Source organism: Bufo bufo, chromosome 2, assembly GCF_905171765.1.
Source record: "Bufo bufo chromosome 2, aBufBuf1.1, whole genome shotgun sequence".
Taxonomy (NCBI): Eukaryota; Metazoa; Chordata; class Amphibia; order Anura; family Bufonidae; genus Bufo; species Bufo bufo.
Window position 1 is genome coordinate 617,579,872 of NC_053390.1, and position 15,712 is coordinate 617,595,583.

At 42.6% G+C, this 15,712-nt stretch overlaps 1 protein-coding gene across 1 annotated transcript in view; it reads left to right on the top strand.

Annotated features, from left to right (window-relative positions):
• The window catches only part of LOC120991721 (UPF0462 protein C4orf33 homolog), a 125,770-nt gene that overhangs the window by 52,105 nt on the left and 57,953 nt on the right, over positions 1 to 15,712 (top strand). Inside the window, exon 2 of the mRNA XM_040420507.1 lies at positions 10,316 to 10,496. Coding sequence (XP_040276441.1) covers positions 10,316 to 10,496 — 181 coding nt within the window. The remainder of the gene's footprint in view (positions 1 to 10,315; positions 10,497 to 15,712) is intronic.

The window sequence follows — 15,712 nt, forward strand, 5'->3', positions numbered from 1 at the left end:
AAACTTGATCTTAGGGGGGCCTACAATCTGATTCGTATCAGGGAAGGGGATGAGTGGAAGACAGCTTTTAACACCCCTGAGGGGCATTATGAAAATCTTGTTATGCCTTTCGGTCTGACCAATGCCCCTGCTGTCTTCCAACATTTCGTTAATGATATTTTTAGTCATCTCATCGGCAGGTTTGTAGTCATATACCTAGATGATATCTTAATTTATTCGGCTGATCTGAAAACACATGAGGTGCATGTCAGGCAAGTACTGCAGGTCCTACGGACGAAAAAGTTATATGCGAAAATTGAAAAATGTGTCTTCGCTGTTCAGGAATTACAGTTCCTGGGATATCTATTATCTGCTTCAGGTTTCCGCATGGATCCTGGGAAGGTCCAGGCAATTTTAGATTGGGATCTTCCTGAGAACCTTAAAGCCCTACAACGGTTTTTGGGTTTCGCTAATTTCTATAGAAAGTTCATTAAAAATTATTCAGTGATCGTTAAACCCCTTACCGACATGACTAGGAAGGGGACGGATTTTTCCAAATGGTCTAACGCCGCTAAAGATGCATTTTCCTCTCTAAAGGAGAGGTTTACCTCGGCACCTGTTCTAATTCAACCTGATGTCTCCCAGCCTTTTATTGTCGAGGTAGATGCGTCAGAGGTTGGAGTGGGAGCTGTATTGTCTCAGGGTCCGTCTCCCGGCAAATTGCGTCCTTGCGCTTTCTTTTCCAAAAAATTATCTTCTGCAGAGAAGAATTATGATATTGGAAATAGGGAACTGTTGGCGATTAAACTGGCGCTTGAAGAGTGGCATCACTTCTTAGAGGGAGCAATCCACCCAGTCATGGTGATTACGGATCACAAGAACCTTCTGTACCTAGAATCGGCTAAACGTCTCACCCCTAGAAAAGCTAGGTGGTCGCTATTCTTTACCAGATTTAACTTTGTAATCACCTATCGTCCTGGGGCAAAAAATACCAAGGCAGACGCATTATCTCGTAGTTTCCCTGGAGGGGGTAATGTTTGTGATCCGGTACCTATTTTACAAAGAGGAGTGGTTGTCTCTGCTGTACACTCTGTTCTAGAGGGAAAGGTGTTAGAGGCTCAGGGGGACGCCCCGGCCTCTTGCCCCTCAGAGAAATTGTTTGTACCGTTAAACCTGCGTCTTGAATTATTAAAAGAACATCATAATTCGGCACTTGCTGGGCACCCGGGTAGTAAAGCAACCTTGGAGCTTTTATCTCGTCGTTTTTGGTGGCCAAGGTTGCGTCAGGATGTAATGGATTTCGTGTCTACTTGTTCTACTTGTGCACGCGCGAAAGTCTCTCATACACGTCCAGCAGGGTCTTTATTGCCACTTTTCATTCCCAATAGGCCATGGACACATCTGTCTATGGATTTCATCACTGACTTACCGTTGTCTGCGGGTAAAACAGTTATTTTGGTAGTAGTAGACAGGTTTAGCAAAATGGTACACTTTATTGCGCTACCCACACTTCCTAATGCTAAAACTCTCGCTCAGGTGTTTATCAGTGAAATCGTGAAGCTTCACGGGGTCCCTTCCGATGTGGTTTCGGATCGGGGAACCCAGTTTATTTCTAAGTTTTGGAAAGCTTTTTGTTCCCGTTTGGGGGTTCACTTGTCCTTTTCCTCAGCTTTCCATCCTCAGTCGAATGGACAGACTGAGCGTACCAACCAAAACCTAGAAACATATTTAAGGTGTTTTGTGTCTGAAAACCAAGAGTTGTGGTCATCATACTTACCGTTAGCTGAGTTTGCCATAAATAATCATTATCAGGAGTCCACTGGCAAGTCACCATTCCTTGGTGCATACGGTTTTCATCCCCAATTTTGTACTTTCAAAGAGGGGGGGTCTTCTGGGGTTCCCGAAGAGGAAAGGTTTTCTTCATCTCTTTCATCGGTATGGCAGAAGGTGCAAGTTAACTTGAAAAAGATGAGTGGTAAATATAAATGCATGGCCGATAAGAAACGGTCGCCAGGTCCGGACCTAGGAGTGAATGACTATGTGTGGTTGTCTACTAGGAATATTAAGTTGAAGGTTCCTTCTTGGAAACTGGGTCCTAGGTTCATTGGTCCCTATAAAATAGTAGCCGTCATTAACCCTGTGGCTTTTCGCCTGGAGCTACCTCAGACTTTTTAAGATCCATAACGTCTTCCATAAATCGTTACTCAAGAAGTATGTTCCACCTCTAGAACCATCGCCGCTGCCACCTCCTCCTGTTATTGTGGATGGTAATCTGGAGTTTCAAATAGCCAGAATTGTTGATTCTCGTCGGGTCCGCCGCTCTCTTCAGTATCTTGTGCATTGGAGGCGTTACGGTCCCGAGGAAAGAATGTGGGTTCCAGCGTCAGAGGTAAACGCCAACAGGTTAATTCAGACTTTCCATGCCTCTCATCCGGAGAGACCTGGTCCTGAGTGTCCGGAGGCCCCTCGTGAAAGGGGGGGTACTGTCACGAGGGTATCAAGAGCCACGTCTGACTCCGTTATACCCGGGGTCAGGAAGTCGCAGCGGGTGGCTGCGCGCTCTATATCTAAAGATCATGGTGTTTCTTAGTTATTGTTTTCTGTGTTTGCCTTGCTATCCTTTTTGTCTCTCTCAGGGATCCGTAGCTTCTCCTCCTCAGCTGTTTCGTGTCTGCCACTCCCTACCTCCTTATATTCTCCCCTCACACTTCTTTAGTTGCCAGTTATAGAGCTTCCTGCCTGGACATCTATACTGACCCACTGGAGTGGTTAATCCTGGTTGTTGTTCCTTTGTGCTACCCTCCGGATCTCTGTTTGGCTTATTGTTGTCTCCTGTTGTCGCCCACCTGGGAATATATGTTGAGTCTGTGTTGTCTGTCCTCCCCTTGGTGTTTTCCCTTAGAGTTAGTGGTGCGGACTAGTGTTCCCATCGCCCTGTTCACTACCTAGGGCTCAGCTCAGGGAAAGCCAGGGCTTTAGGCACGTGATCGGCGTACGGGTGAGGAACCCGTCTAGGGACGTCAGGGCAGCCAGGTGCCAGCCGCCAGGTGAGTCAGGGGTCACCATCTTCCCTCTCACTTGGGCAGGGCCTTCCTCGTTCCCTCCCTCTGTGTCACGTATGTGATAGCCACGCAGACCGTGATACTAACACCCAGGAACCCCACCAATCAGCTTTTTGATAATTATAACGTCTCGGAAAGACCCCATTAATTATCTCATATATATTTTTGGGAGGGATGAGTGGGGCAGGAATATACCATGCCGTCATTGAGGACTGCTGAAAAGGAAATTAACGTTAAGTGTAATCCAGTTTTTCCATTTCATCCTCCACGACAGCACTTCAGTGAGATATTCCAGATTATACAACTAGGGTGGGACTATAGCCTGCAGAGCCTACCTGCCAAATGCTACATTTTGTTTTAACTCAACATCAATTCTGTAATGTTTTACATACATATGTGGATTTGACCACGTTGCAGTCTTGCAAATTTGTTTCATAGAGGCTTCAGCCCTTTCTGCTGAGGCATCTGATACTGCTCTAGTGAAAAGAACCCTTAGCTTTACTTTAGGATCTTTATTCATAGCTTTATAGGCTTCACAAATAGATTTTTGAATCCAACAAGCCAGAGAGCTCTTTGAGGCTCTGATTCCTTTATTAGCTCCCTGGAAATAAGCAAAAAGCTAATCAGATTTTCTCCATACCTTAGTATCTAGAAAATATTGTACAACACCAATCTCCTAGTCTGTAAAAGTCAGAGACGACTTTAGGTACAAAGGACTGACCGAACTATGCAATTTTATCCTCTGAAGGGCTCACTGATCTTGAGAGCCTGAATTTCACCCTATGGGTAGATGTTATAGCCCCTAAAACAGTTTTTAGAGTGAGAAACTTAGAAGATATATCTGCCAATGTTTTCAAAAGGAGAACACACAAGACCTGATAACACCAGGTTTAAATTCAAAGGAGGAACAACTCTTCTAACTGTAGGTCTCTGTCACGAACCAGCGGGTGTGAACCCACTGTGCCACGTGTTCTACCTCCTCTAAGGGCATTGTATAAATTAATCCCTCGATCTTCACAGTACCCCTGATGGTGGGGATAGACTTTCCTGAGGGGAACACCAGATCGCTACCTCTTGAGGAGGATAGAAGATGTAGAGGGGTAAAGGTAGAGGGCGACCAAGAGTAGCTAATAGATACACCTACGGAGAGGGCTACCCAACATGTACCACTCAAGGACCAACACCTATCCCCTCATCATCAGCCTCATCCTCTGTTTTTTTGGCCCAGGCCCCCACACCAATGCCTTACCAGTTAAGGAACAAGGTATAGGGGGGGACCCAGGACTAAACAAACCGACCAATAAAATGCAAATCATCAACCTCTCTTCTTACAATTTATCCTCTAGTGATATATCCCTCCTTAGCAAAGGACTGTCCTTTGTCCCCACAGTTAAACACGACACCTTTGAATGGAGTAAGGATGTAGCCCTATTTACGCGCAGATTACTCTGGCATAAACACTTTCGCCTTCAAGATCGCAAGAATTATGGAGAACTAAATATGAATTCTAGGGAACTAGAAGCCACACGCACTCTTGTTAATCTGATGGAGGAAGGCGAGAGAGACAGAGGTGAGGGCCCCTTTACCGAACTAAAATTGAAAAGTACACAGATGCCGCCTCCTCTACCAGATTCAAGTGTCTCCATTTTTCACAAACTAGTGACCAGGGATCTGGAATTAATTAATACCACCAGGAGCACACTGAATCTGAATAGGGACGAGCACCTAGCCCTTAAAAATCTAGAAAAGGACCGTAATCTTATAATCAAACCCTCGGACAAGGGGGGGAACCTAGTGGTAATGGACCAGGACATCTACAAAAAGATGTGCCTGGACATCCTTAAAGACAAGGAAACTTATGAAGTCCTAGCACAGGACCCTGGCCCTATTTTTCTTGCTGAACTAGGACAAATCCTGACGAAAGGTCTCAGGGATAAACTAATAAACGAGACAGAAAAGGACTTCCTTCTCCCTAAATATCCAATTACGGCCACGTTCTATACCACACCGAAGATTCACAAAGGGACTATGCCTCTAAAAGGGCGCCCCATTGTATCAGGGCTAGGCAGTTTGGGGCAAAATATAGGTATCTATATCGATAAAATCATTAGACCATTTGTGGAAACTCAGTGGTGTGTGTATAGATGACCAAACTATGTTCGCATCCATAGATGTAGAGGCCCTATATAGCTCCATCCAACACCATCTGGGTCTCAAAGCAGTTGCAAGTTATCTGTCAATGAGGGACAATAGATGCTCCATGCATAACAATTTCCTACTAGATCTACTGAACTTTAGCCTGACTAGAAACTACTTCATCTTCAATGACCAATATTACCACCAGCTCAGGGGCACCGCGATGGGCAGCTCATGTGCGCCGTCGTATGCAAATCTGCTCCTGGGCTGGTGGGAAGCCAACTATATTGGGTCGGAGAGGATGGATAAGTGGCAAGAAAAGATATCTGTCTGGCTAAGGTTCATAGACGACATCTTTGTACTATGGAGGGGATCAGAGGAGTCTTTTGCAGAATTTATGGATGTTATTAATAACAACGACCTAAGCCTCAGGTTCACCTCTGAAGTTAACCATGACTCCCTACCTTTCCTAGATGTATTGATAGAAAGAGGCTTAGGGAATAAAATAACTACATCCATTTACCGTAAAAAGACGGCCACAAATAGCATGCTCCGCTGGGAAAGTGCCCACCCCTATGCTCTACGGAGGGGCATACCCAGGGGCCAGTATCTCAGACTCCGACGTAATTGCTCCACTATGAAAAAATTCAAGAGTGAAGCAAGGGATCTGAGATACAGGTTCAGGGAAAGAGGCTACCCAGACGGAGTGCTACGTGTGGCCTTTGAGGGAGCATGTTCGGCAAACAGAGACACACTGCTCATACCCAACAAGAAGAAGGGGGGACCAACGAAGGAGCAGAACTCTGCTCGCATCGTTGGTACCTTTGATGATGCACATCAGCAGGTGAGACAGGTGCTATCCAGACACTGGGACATACTAAAAACAGACCCAGATCTGGAAGATATTATAGGTCCCTACCCCCTAATAACTTACAGAAAAGGTAGAAGTTTGAAGGATAGACTGGTCAACAGCCACTACCAGCCCCCTCAGAACCCCGGAAACTGGCTGTCAAGGAGGCCGCTAGGCACCTTCAAATGTGGAAGGTGCACAGCCTGTAGTCAAATATCCAAAACCATGAACTTCACAAGCTCGTCTACACACATAGAGTACTCAATACGTGATTATATAAACTGCCTCACTATGGGTGTAGTTTATCTGGCACAATGCTCATGCCCCCTTGACTATGTAGGGAAAACAAAGAGGGAGTTTAGGCGTAGAATCAGAGACCACATCAATGATGTCCAAAATAAGAAAGATACATCAGTGGCCCGCCATATGAACCAATATCACAATGGGGATACCACTTACCTTAAATTCATAGGTATCCAGCACATCACCAGGCCCAGTAGAGGTGGAGATTGGGACAAAATGATCCTCAAGGCAGAAACCAGATGGATCTTCAGACTAAAATCAGTGACACCTAATGGTCTCAATGAATACCTTTCGTATAAACCCTTCCTGTGAAAACAATATAAAACGGTAGATTAAAATACAGGCCATCTAGTAGTGAAATGATACCGACCAGACTATCCCTCCATACTTTTGCTGTCCACGGCGCTGCCCCCAAGTGTGCCTATGGGACATTGGTACCTAAGGGACACTATGGGACACTGGTAACATTTATCTGCACCAAGTGTTCCAATCTGAACTTGGGGACTGTACTGAGTGGACTATTACCATCTATCTAGGAATAACCTATATATCATAAATACTATATGGAGTAGTGCTAACTATACTAGGGTACACTTACCCTTTGCAATATACCATGTGGACAAACTTTTTGTCATGATCAGTGTCAGCTGCATATAAATTACTAAACGTATAGGTCATCTGATTTTGGCCATGCACAGGGGTACCTGTGTGATACATACTGGCTATGCACGGGGGTACCTGTGTGATACACACTGGTCTATGGTGCAAATTCTTCTGTACGTATAGGCAACAGACGCTGGTCATGTACAGGTATATGTGTGCGATGTAAACACTACTATATATATATATACTTGCTATTATCTTACCAAAAGCTGCATCTTAGTGCAATGATACTGCTGCTATAACTTAGAAGTGGACTGGACCTGCACGCTCTCACTGCGGTCCGGAACAGGATGGGGTGATTGAGCGTCGTCTCCGGTCCACTAACTGATACATTTACAACTACCCATCAGCTGTCCTCTGACCCAGACGGCACTAGGATCGCTAAACAGCGATCATCAATAGAAACTTGCTGCACTGAAAGTTAGCCGGGGACGCAGAGTTAGATCCCCATAGCAACTAACCACTCCCACAACACATGTCACATCCGGGTAGTGACGGAGCACAGCGAGCCCGTACTCAGCCTGGGGCGGTATCTCGGCATGGTGTCTCCGTCTGAAGAGACACGTGATGAGTGACGCACCATGTGGGAGGAGCTACGCGTTCAAAAGGAGACGCGGGAGTATCAAAGATTGCCACTGCCAGAAGAAGACTACAGACGCACAGCCACTGCATCCGGTGCTCTGTCCACCAATATCCCTGACGAGCCGAGTCTACACCCGGTGAAACGCGTAGGATAAAGGTACCATCAACAACTTCTAGGGAGGTAAGAGAATAGGGTTTACAGCACAGGCCCAAGGTTCCTGAGGCTGGGGGTCGTCCTTGTCAGGACGAGTGCCCCGACTACAGCCACTGAGGTTTTGACACCTATTAGACCAGGCCAAGTAGGGTGAGTATACAGGGTGAGTTAGGGTCCGGACTAATAGGCTCCTCCCCAGGGTACCACCCTCCTCCACTATAACAGGCAGACTGGCCTCATTTGCTGATATAGACCCATAGCGCCCCCTATCTTCTAATAGTGTAGATTTACACACCATACTGTCTCATTTATTTTAAATGACCTAAATAAAAGTTATATATTAACCTAAATACAACAAGGCATCCTCAGTTCCGTATTTCTATTATTGAGACCACTGAGAATACAAATAGGAGGTCCACCTACTGTAGATCCCTAATATACACTCTTGAGGAGGACTGGCACACAACGCAGCTGGTCCAGGCGGACCAGGAGGTACCTGAGCAAGGTACCAGAGGTACAGGCGTTGTTAGCAGTCTGAGTCGTAACCAGGAGCAACAGTGCAGGACGGAAGGATGAGGCAGAGGCGAAGTCAAACAAGCAGAAGGTCAGGGCAGGAGGCACAGGTACAGGTCAGGAACACAAGCAGATATCAGGAACATTAGCAGTACACAAGGACCTTGACACTGAGGCATCTGGGAAGGGGACTGAGCCACTTATATATGTGCAGGATGGCTAGGAGTTTGAAGTTGTGCCCCCAAGCTAGAATATGTTTTCTCTTGGAAGATAGCACAAATGTCTTCCCGGGAGGGATGTCTTATACCAGGACATGAGCCACTGTGCTCAAGCGAGCAGGATCTACAATGTGCTGAAGCTCCTCCTGCTGGTTGGAGAAGTCATAGAGCATCCGCCTTGATGAAGAGTGCCCATCTGGCTTGGCGAGGGTTCAGACGCTGGGCCGTCTGCAGATATTACATAGTTGATACGGTTGAAAAAAGACATAAGTCCATCAAGTTCAACCAAGGGATAGGTGGGGACGTGAATCCTAGAAGGAAGTGAGATTCGGATTTCTACACGTTTTCATAAGCATTAATGTTTACTTTTAATAATTCATCTAAACCCTTTTTAAAACTGTCCACTGTTCCTGCTATGACCATGTCCTGAGGGAGTCTATTCCACAGATTCACAGTTCTTACAGTAAAGAAGCTTTGACGCTTCTGGAGACTAAACTTTTTCTTCTCCAGTCGGAGGCAGTGCCCCCTTGTCTTCTGAGGGCATTTTACATAGAACAGTTTTTCACCATATTTTTTGTATGGCCCATTTATATATTTGTATAGGTTAATCATGTCCCCCCCCCCCCTAGTCTTCTCAAGACAAAATAAATTCAATTATTTTAATCTTCCTTCATAACTAAGACCCTCCATGCCCCTTATCAGTTTAGTCGCTCTCCTCTGTACTTTTTCCAACTGCAGTGTGTCCTTTCTATGGACTGGTGCCCAGAACTGAACTGCATATTCCAGATGTAAAGTGGTAATATTACATCCCTGCCCCGAGTCCATGCCTCGTTTAATGCATGACAATATCCTGGTGGCCTTAGAAGCAGCTGATTGACATTGCATGCTGTTATTTAATCTACCATCTACAAGGATACCCAAATCCTTCTCTACAAGTGACTCTCCCAGTGTTACATCACCTAGGACATATGAAGCACGGAGATTATTACTACCAAGATGCATAACTTTACATTTATCCACATTAAACCCATTTGCCAAGTTGATTTCCAATCACTCAGAGTGTTCAAGTCAGCTTGTAGTTTATGGACATCTTCCATAGACCGTACAGTGCTACATAGCTTAGTGTCATCTGCAAAAATAGAAACGGTGCTATTAATCCCGTCCTTGATATCATTAATAAATAAATTAAATAATAGAGGGTCCAGCACTGAAGCTTGGGGTACACTACTTCTAACCCGGGACCATTCTGAATAGGAATCATTGACCACAACTCTCTGGACACGGTCCTTCAGCCAGTTTTCAATCCAATTACAAACTATATTTTTCAAACCTTAGACCTTACTTAACCTATTAAACGTCTATGACGGACAGTATCAAAAGCATTTGCAAAATCCAGGAACGCTATATGCACAGCCGCCCCTTTGTCCAGGCTACTACTCACCTCTTCATAAAAATAAAAAAAGAAAGGTTCTTGTGGTCGGTGAAAATTATCACTGGATGCTGGGCCCCTCCAATAGATAACTCCACTCCTCCAAGGCAAGTTTTATGGCCAGAAGCTCTCTGTCTCCTCTACAATAATTCCTCTCGGCAGGGGAGAAGAGCTTGGAGGAAAATCCATATGAAAATCTTGCCCTTGGAACATTTCTGTAGTAAAACAGCACCGGCTCCTATGGAGGAGATCCTTAGTTATGTAACCATTCTGATAAGTGTAGTGCTTCTTACTGCATTTATCAGCCACAGCATCCCTCGTTTATCTACTTTGTATACCTGCAATTGCTTCCATGTGTTTAGAAATGATTTCTGAATGTTTTTAGCACAGTTTTGTGATGCACCATTTATGTTTTTCTTCTTTTAGATGGAATTTATAATTCAACACGAATGGAACAGCGTCCCCACAACACATGAGCCAGTGACAATCTGTTTGAAACCAGCTGCTGAAGGCTTGCAGATGGATGTGTCTGCTCCTTTTTTCAATGACCCTTCTGCACCCTTAGGCCCAGCGGGAGAACCCTTCCATGCACTTTGGGACTATGAAGGTTTGTATGTATGAAATCAATTTTTATAGCTCATTTGGTTTACACATGAGTCTGTTCACAGTGACTACAGTGTAAAGGTATGTCCATATGGCATATGATTTGGGGAAAAAAAAGGACATGGATTTTGCTGTAAGTCAGTGAATTTTACTGCAGATTTCCCTCTATGCCATACAAAGGATAAAATCTGCAACATAAAGTGAGATCCTGTGGATGTAAAATCCACATTACAAATCATCTGCACAAGACCCAGATGGAAAAATCTGCAGCATATCTGGCCCATCTGAACATACCCTTAGTGACTGCTTGATCTTGCAGTTAACTCATAGCATCGATATGTTGTCTATCCCTCTTGTAAACTAGTTTTTAACAATAAAACAGTTTAGTAGAATACATACATGGCACAGAGAAGAAACAGAATGGCCATCAACTAGAAAGATGGATACCTACTGTATGTTCTGTAAAACTTGTTCATTCCACTGAGTTTGAAAACCTCACAGAAGAGATGCTATTAAGGAAAATTTACCAAACCGTCGGATTTGTCAAACAGTCATCTCATCCCGCAAAAATCATACCCTACCCAAGATAATCGCCCAAAAACTGAAAAAACTATGGCTCTATGTTTCAAAAATGAAATCACTGTGTAAAACTTACATAAATAAAAAAAAAAGTATACATATTAGGTATCGCCGCGTCCGTATCGACCGGCTCTATAAAAATCTCACATGACCTAACCCCTCAGGTGACCACCGTAAAAAAAATAAAAACGGTGTAAAAAAAAGCCATTTTTTGTCATCTTACATCACAAAAAGTGTAATAGCAAGCGATCAAAAAGTCATATGCACCCCAAAATAGTGCCGATCACATCGTAATCTCATTCTGCAAAAAATGAGACCCTTCCTAAGATAATCGCCCAAAAACTGAAAAAACTATGGCTCTCAGACTAAGACACTAAAACATGATTTTTTGGGTTTAAAAAATGAAATCATTGTGTAAAACTTACATAAATAAAAAAATTGTATACATATTAGGTATCACCGCTTCCGTGACAACCTGCTCTATAAAAATACCACATGATCTAACCTGTCAGAAAAATGTTGTAAATAACAAAAAAAAGAAACGGTGCCAAAAAATCTATTTCTTGTTACCTTGCCTCACAAAAAGTGTAATATAGAGCAACCAAAAATCATATGCACCCTAAACTAGTACCAACAAAACTGCCACCCTATCCCGTAGTTTCTAAAATGGGGTCACTTTTTTGTAGTTTCTACTCTAGGGGTGCATCAGGGGGGCTTCAAATGGGACATGGTGTCAAAAAAACCAGTCCAGCAAAATCTGCCTTCCAAAAACCGTATGGCATTCCTTTCCTTCTGCGCCCTGCCGTGTGCCCGTACAGCAGTTTACGACCACATATGGGGTGTTTCTGTAAACTACAGAATCAGGGCCATAAATATGGAGTTTTGTTTGGCTGTTAACCCTTGCTTTGTAACTGGAAAAAAAATATTAAAATGGAAAAAAAGTGAAATTTTGAAATTGTATCTCTATTTTCCATTAAATCTTGTGCAACACCTAAAGGATTAACAAAGTTTGTAAAATCAGTTTTAAATACCTTGAGGGGTGTAGTTTCTTAGATGGGGTCACTTTTATGGAGTTTCTACTCTAGGGGTGCATCAGGGGGGCTTCAAATGGGACATGGTGTAAATAAACCAGTCCAGCAAAATCTGCCTTCCAAAAACCATACGGTGCACCTTTCCCTCTACGCCCTACCGTGTGCCCGTACAGTAGTTTACGGCCACATATGGGGTGTTTTTGCAAACTACAGAATCGAGGCAATAAATATAGCATTTTGTTTGGCTGTTAACCCTTGCTTTGTTACTGGAAAAAATTGATTAAAATGGAAAATTTGCCCAAAAATCTAAATTCTGAAATTTTATCACCATTTGCCATTTACTCTTGTGGAACACCTAAAGGGTTAACGAGTTTTGAATACCTTGAGGGGTGTAGTTTCTAGAATGGTAGTCATTTTTGGGTGGTTTCTATTATGTAAGCCTCACAAAGTGACTTCAGACCTGAACTGGTCCCTAAAAGTGGGTTTTTGAAAATTTCTGAAAAATTTCAAGATTTGCTTATAAACTTCTAAGCCTTGTAACATCCCCCAAAAATAAAATATAATTCCCAAATTGATCCAAACATGAAGTAGACATATGAGGAATGTAAAGTAATAACTATTTTTGTAGGTATTACTATGTATTATAGAAGTAGAGAAATTGAAACTTGGAAATTAGCTATTTTTTTACAAATTTTTGGTAAATTTGGTATTTTTTTTATAAATAAAAATGAATTCTTTTTACTTCATTTTACCAGTGTCCTGAAGTACAATATGTGACGAAAAAACTATCTCAGAATGGCCTGTATAAGTCAAAGTGTTTTAAAGTTATCACCACTTAAAGTGACACTGGTCAGATTTGCAAAAAATGGCCTGGTCCTTAAGGTGAAAAAAGGCTGTGTCCTTAAGGGGTTAAGTAGACAGAGGGGGCATTATGATCAGTTGCTATTGCAGCTTGAGACCTTTTGAGGGATTCCAGACCGCCATAGCATCAAACGTTTTTTAATTAACTATTAGTCTATATGTCATTAGTCTATGTATTTATTTTTTTTAATAAAAAAAACAGTTGGATGGTTTTTTACATATCATTTTTGGAAGTTACTTCATGCATTCTACTCCTTGTCCTGGCTCTTAACTGTCTCTCTTGACTTTCTCAGTCGGACCATTCACTCTGACCAGAGAGGGCAGGGGGTTGAGCTAGGCCTCTTGCACACGAGCGTGACGGATTAGGTCTGGGTGCGTTCAGGGTGTGTTCAGGAAAACTCGCACTATTTTGCAAGCAAGTTCAGTCAGTTTTGTCTGCGATTGCGTTCAGTTGTTCAGTTTTTTCAGCGCGCGTGCAATGCATTTTGATGCGTTTTTCACGCATGTGATATCAAACTGAAGGTTTATAAACAACATCTCTTAGCAACCATCAGTGAAAAATGCATTTTCACACAGGCCTATTTACTTCTGTGGAGCCAGGGCTGCGAGAAAAACGCAGAATATACAACATGCTGTGATTTTCACGCAACGCATAAGTGATGCGTGGAAAACAACGCTCATGTACAGAGACCCATTGAAATGAATGGGTCCGGATTCAGTGCGGGCGCAATGTGTTCGCATCACGCATTGCGCCCATGCGGAAAACTTGCTTGTGTGAAAGGGGCCTTACTCAAAGCATCATGCTTAATATCAATAAGTGCAATGCACTTCTGTAGACACCTTTATCTAGGCCTATCAAGAGAATGATAGCGCTGTTGAGGCTCATGCACACGACTGCGGTCCACAATAAAAATGGATGACATCTGCGGATCCATTGTAACAATGCCTGTTCTTGTCTGCCAAACAAACAGGAATAGGACATGTTAAAAAAAAATTGTGGAAAGGACATACGGACACGGAAAGCACACAGAGTAATTTCCTTCTTTTTTTTTTTCAAGCCCCATTGAAGTAAAAAGTTCCGCATACCGACCTGTATAAAAAAAAAAATATATATATATATATATATATATATATATATATGTTCTTGTGCATGAGCCCTTATACTGTTATCTGATTAACTCTATTAATCTACTATTATGCTTATAAATAACATCTATCTTTCGCAGCAGCAGTTAACTGGCGATGGATGAGATATCTATATAGGAGGTTTAGAAAAAAGAAAATCAGCCAAAATTCTTGAAAAAAAAATGTTTTCTTTAAATATTGAGTTTAGAAAAAATGCCCCATTCTGACAGAAGAGTATCTTAAATAGGAAGCCTGTAAAAATAGCAAAAAATTGCATGTTGTAGTCTCTAAAGGGGAGATTAAGGGGATTCGCCCGCGCTACGGCCGTCATAGTGCCGGAGGCTCTACCTGGCTGCACGCACTCCATCAGAGGCGTGCAGCATTTTTTGTTTTGTTTTGTTTTCTGTTTAATGAAACACATGCTTACTGCGCATTCACCACTGAGTGATGTAGTTGAACCTGAACAGTGCCCTCTATGATTAGGTTGCCGTTGCTTCTGAGGAAATACCGCGCAACAGCGGCAGAGAAACGGGTTGAGCAATACAGAGCGCCTTGTTATGTTCAGTAGTAGTTTAATAAACCAATATTGAGCCGCTTACCTAGTGGGGGTCCATTCAAATCATACCACCAATGGTTGTACTTTACTCGAACCTACATTGGAGTCATTGAATGTAGTAGTACAGACCCAGTATAGTGGCCTGGACTCCTATTACCCCTCTTTTTGTGTGGGCTTTTTTTCAGCCCCTTTATCCTTCACTGAGATATTTGTGGCGGGGTGAGCTTTGCAGAGCTGGTACATATTCATACGAGATTCCAGACTCTAACTCGCACCACCAGCCTGATTTTTGAATTTGGTGGAGAACCAACTTTTTATTCGATCTCTAATAAAATGTTTTTAAACATACTTTATTCAGACAGTTAACAGTGTTATACATCTAGTACACTAAATAGTTATCAATTCAATAGTTAATTTGTAGTCTCTTAAGGGGACTAAAAATTAACGTAAAAGAAATAAAATGTTTAAAAATATTAAAAAAGCACACAAAGTTATTGAAACTTCAAATCCCCCCCCATTTTTCCAAATTTTACATATCAAAATAGACAATAAAAAAATAAACATAATTGGTATTCCCGCAAATGAAAAAGTCCAGACTATTAAACTATAAAACTGTTTATCATGCACTGTAAACACCATAATGGAAAAAAAAATGCCTGATTTGCTGGGGTTTTTTCACCCCACCCCCTTGAAAAATGAATGAAAAGTGACCAGTGAAGCAAGCTTGAGACACTACATCCCTGTTAGCTGCTTTTATATATCATGGCATTGGACACAACTTTCCTGGACCTCTGTATAGAGAGGTAGCGATGTAACTTTGACAATGCCCTGTTTTTGCTGAGTTTGATTTATAATTATAATTAACCTAGCCCTGCTTGTATGGACACCATGACCTTAGTGATCAGTGCTGTTAATCACTATGGAGAATAGCTATCACTATAAAAGCACAGATATGAGGCAGAGCAAACAACAGGTTCTTAATATGGGGCTCCCGGGGAATACAGGCAAAGAAATAGATAAAATATTTCACAGAAAAGTCCATTTCAAATGCAAACCTACTTGATAAAA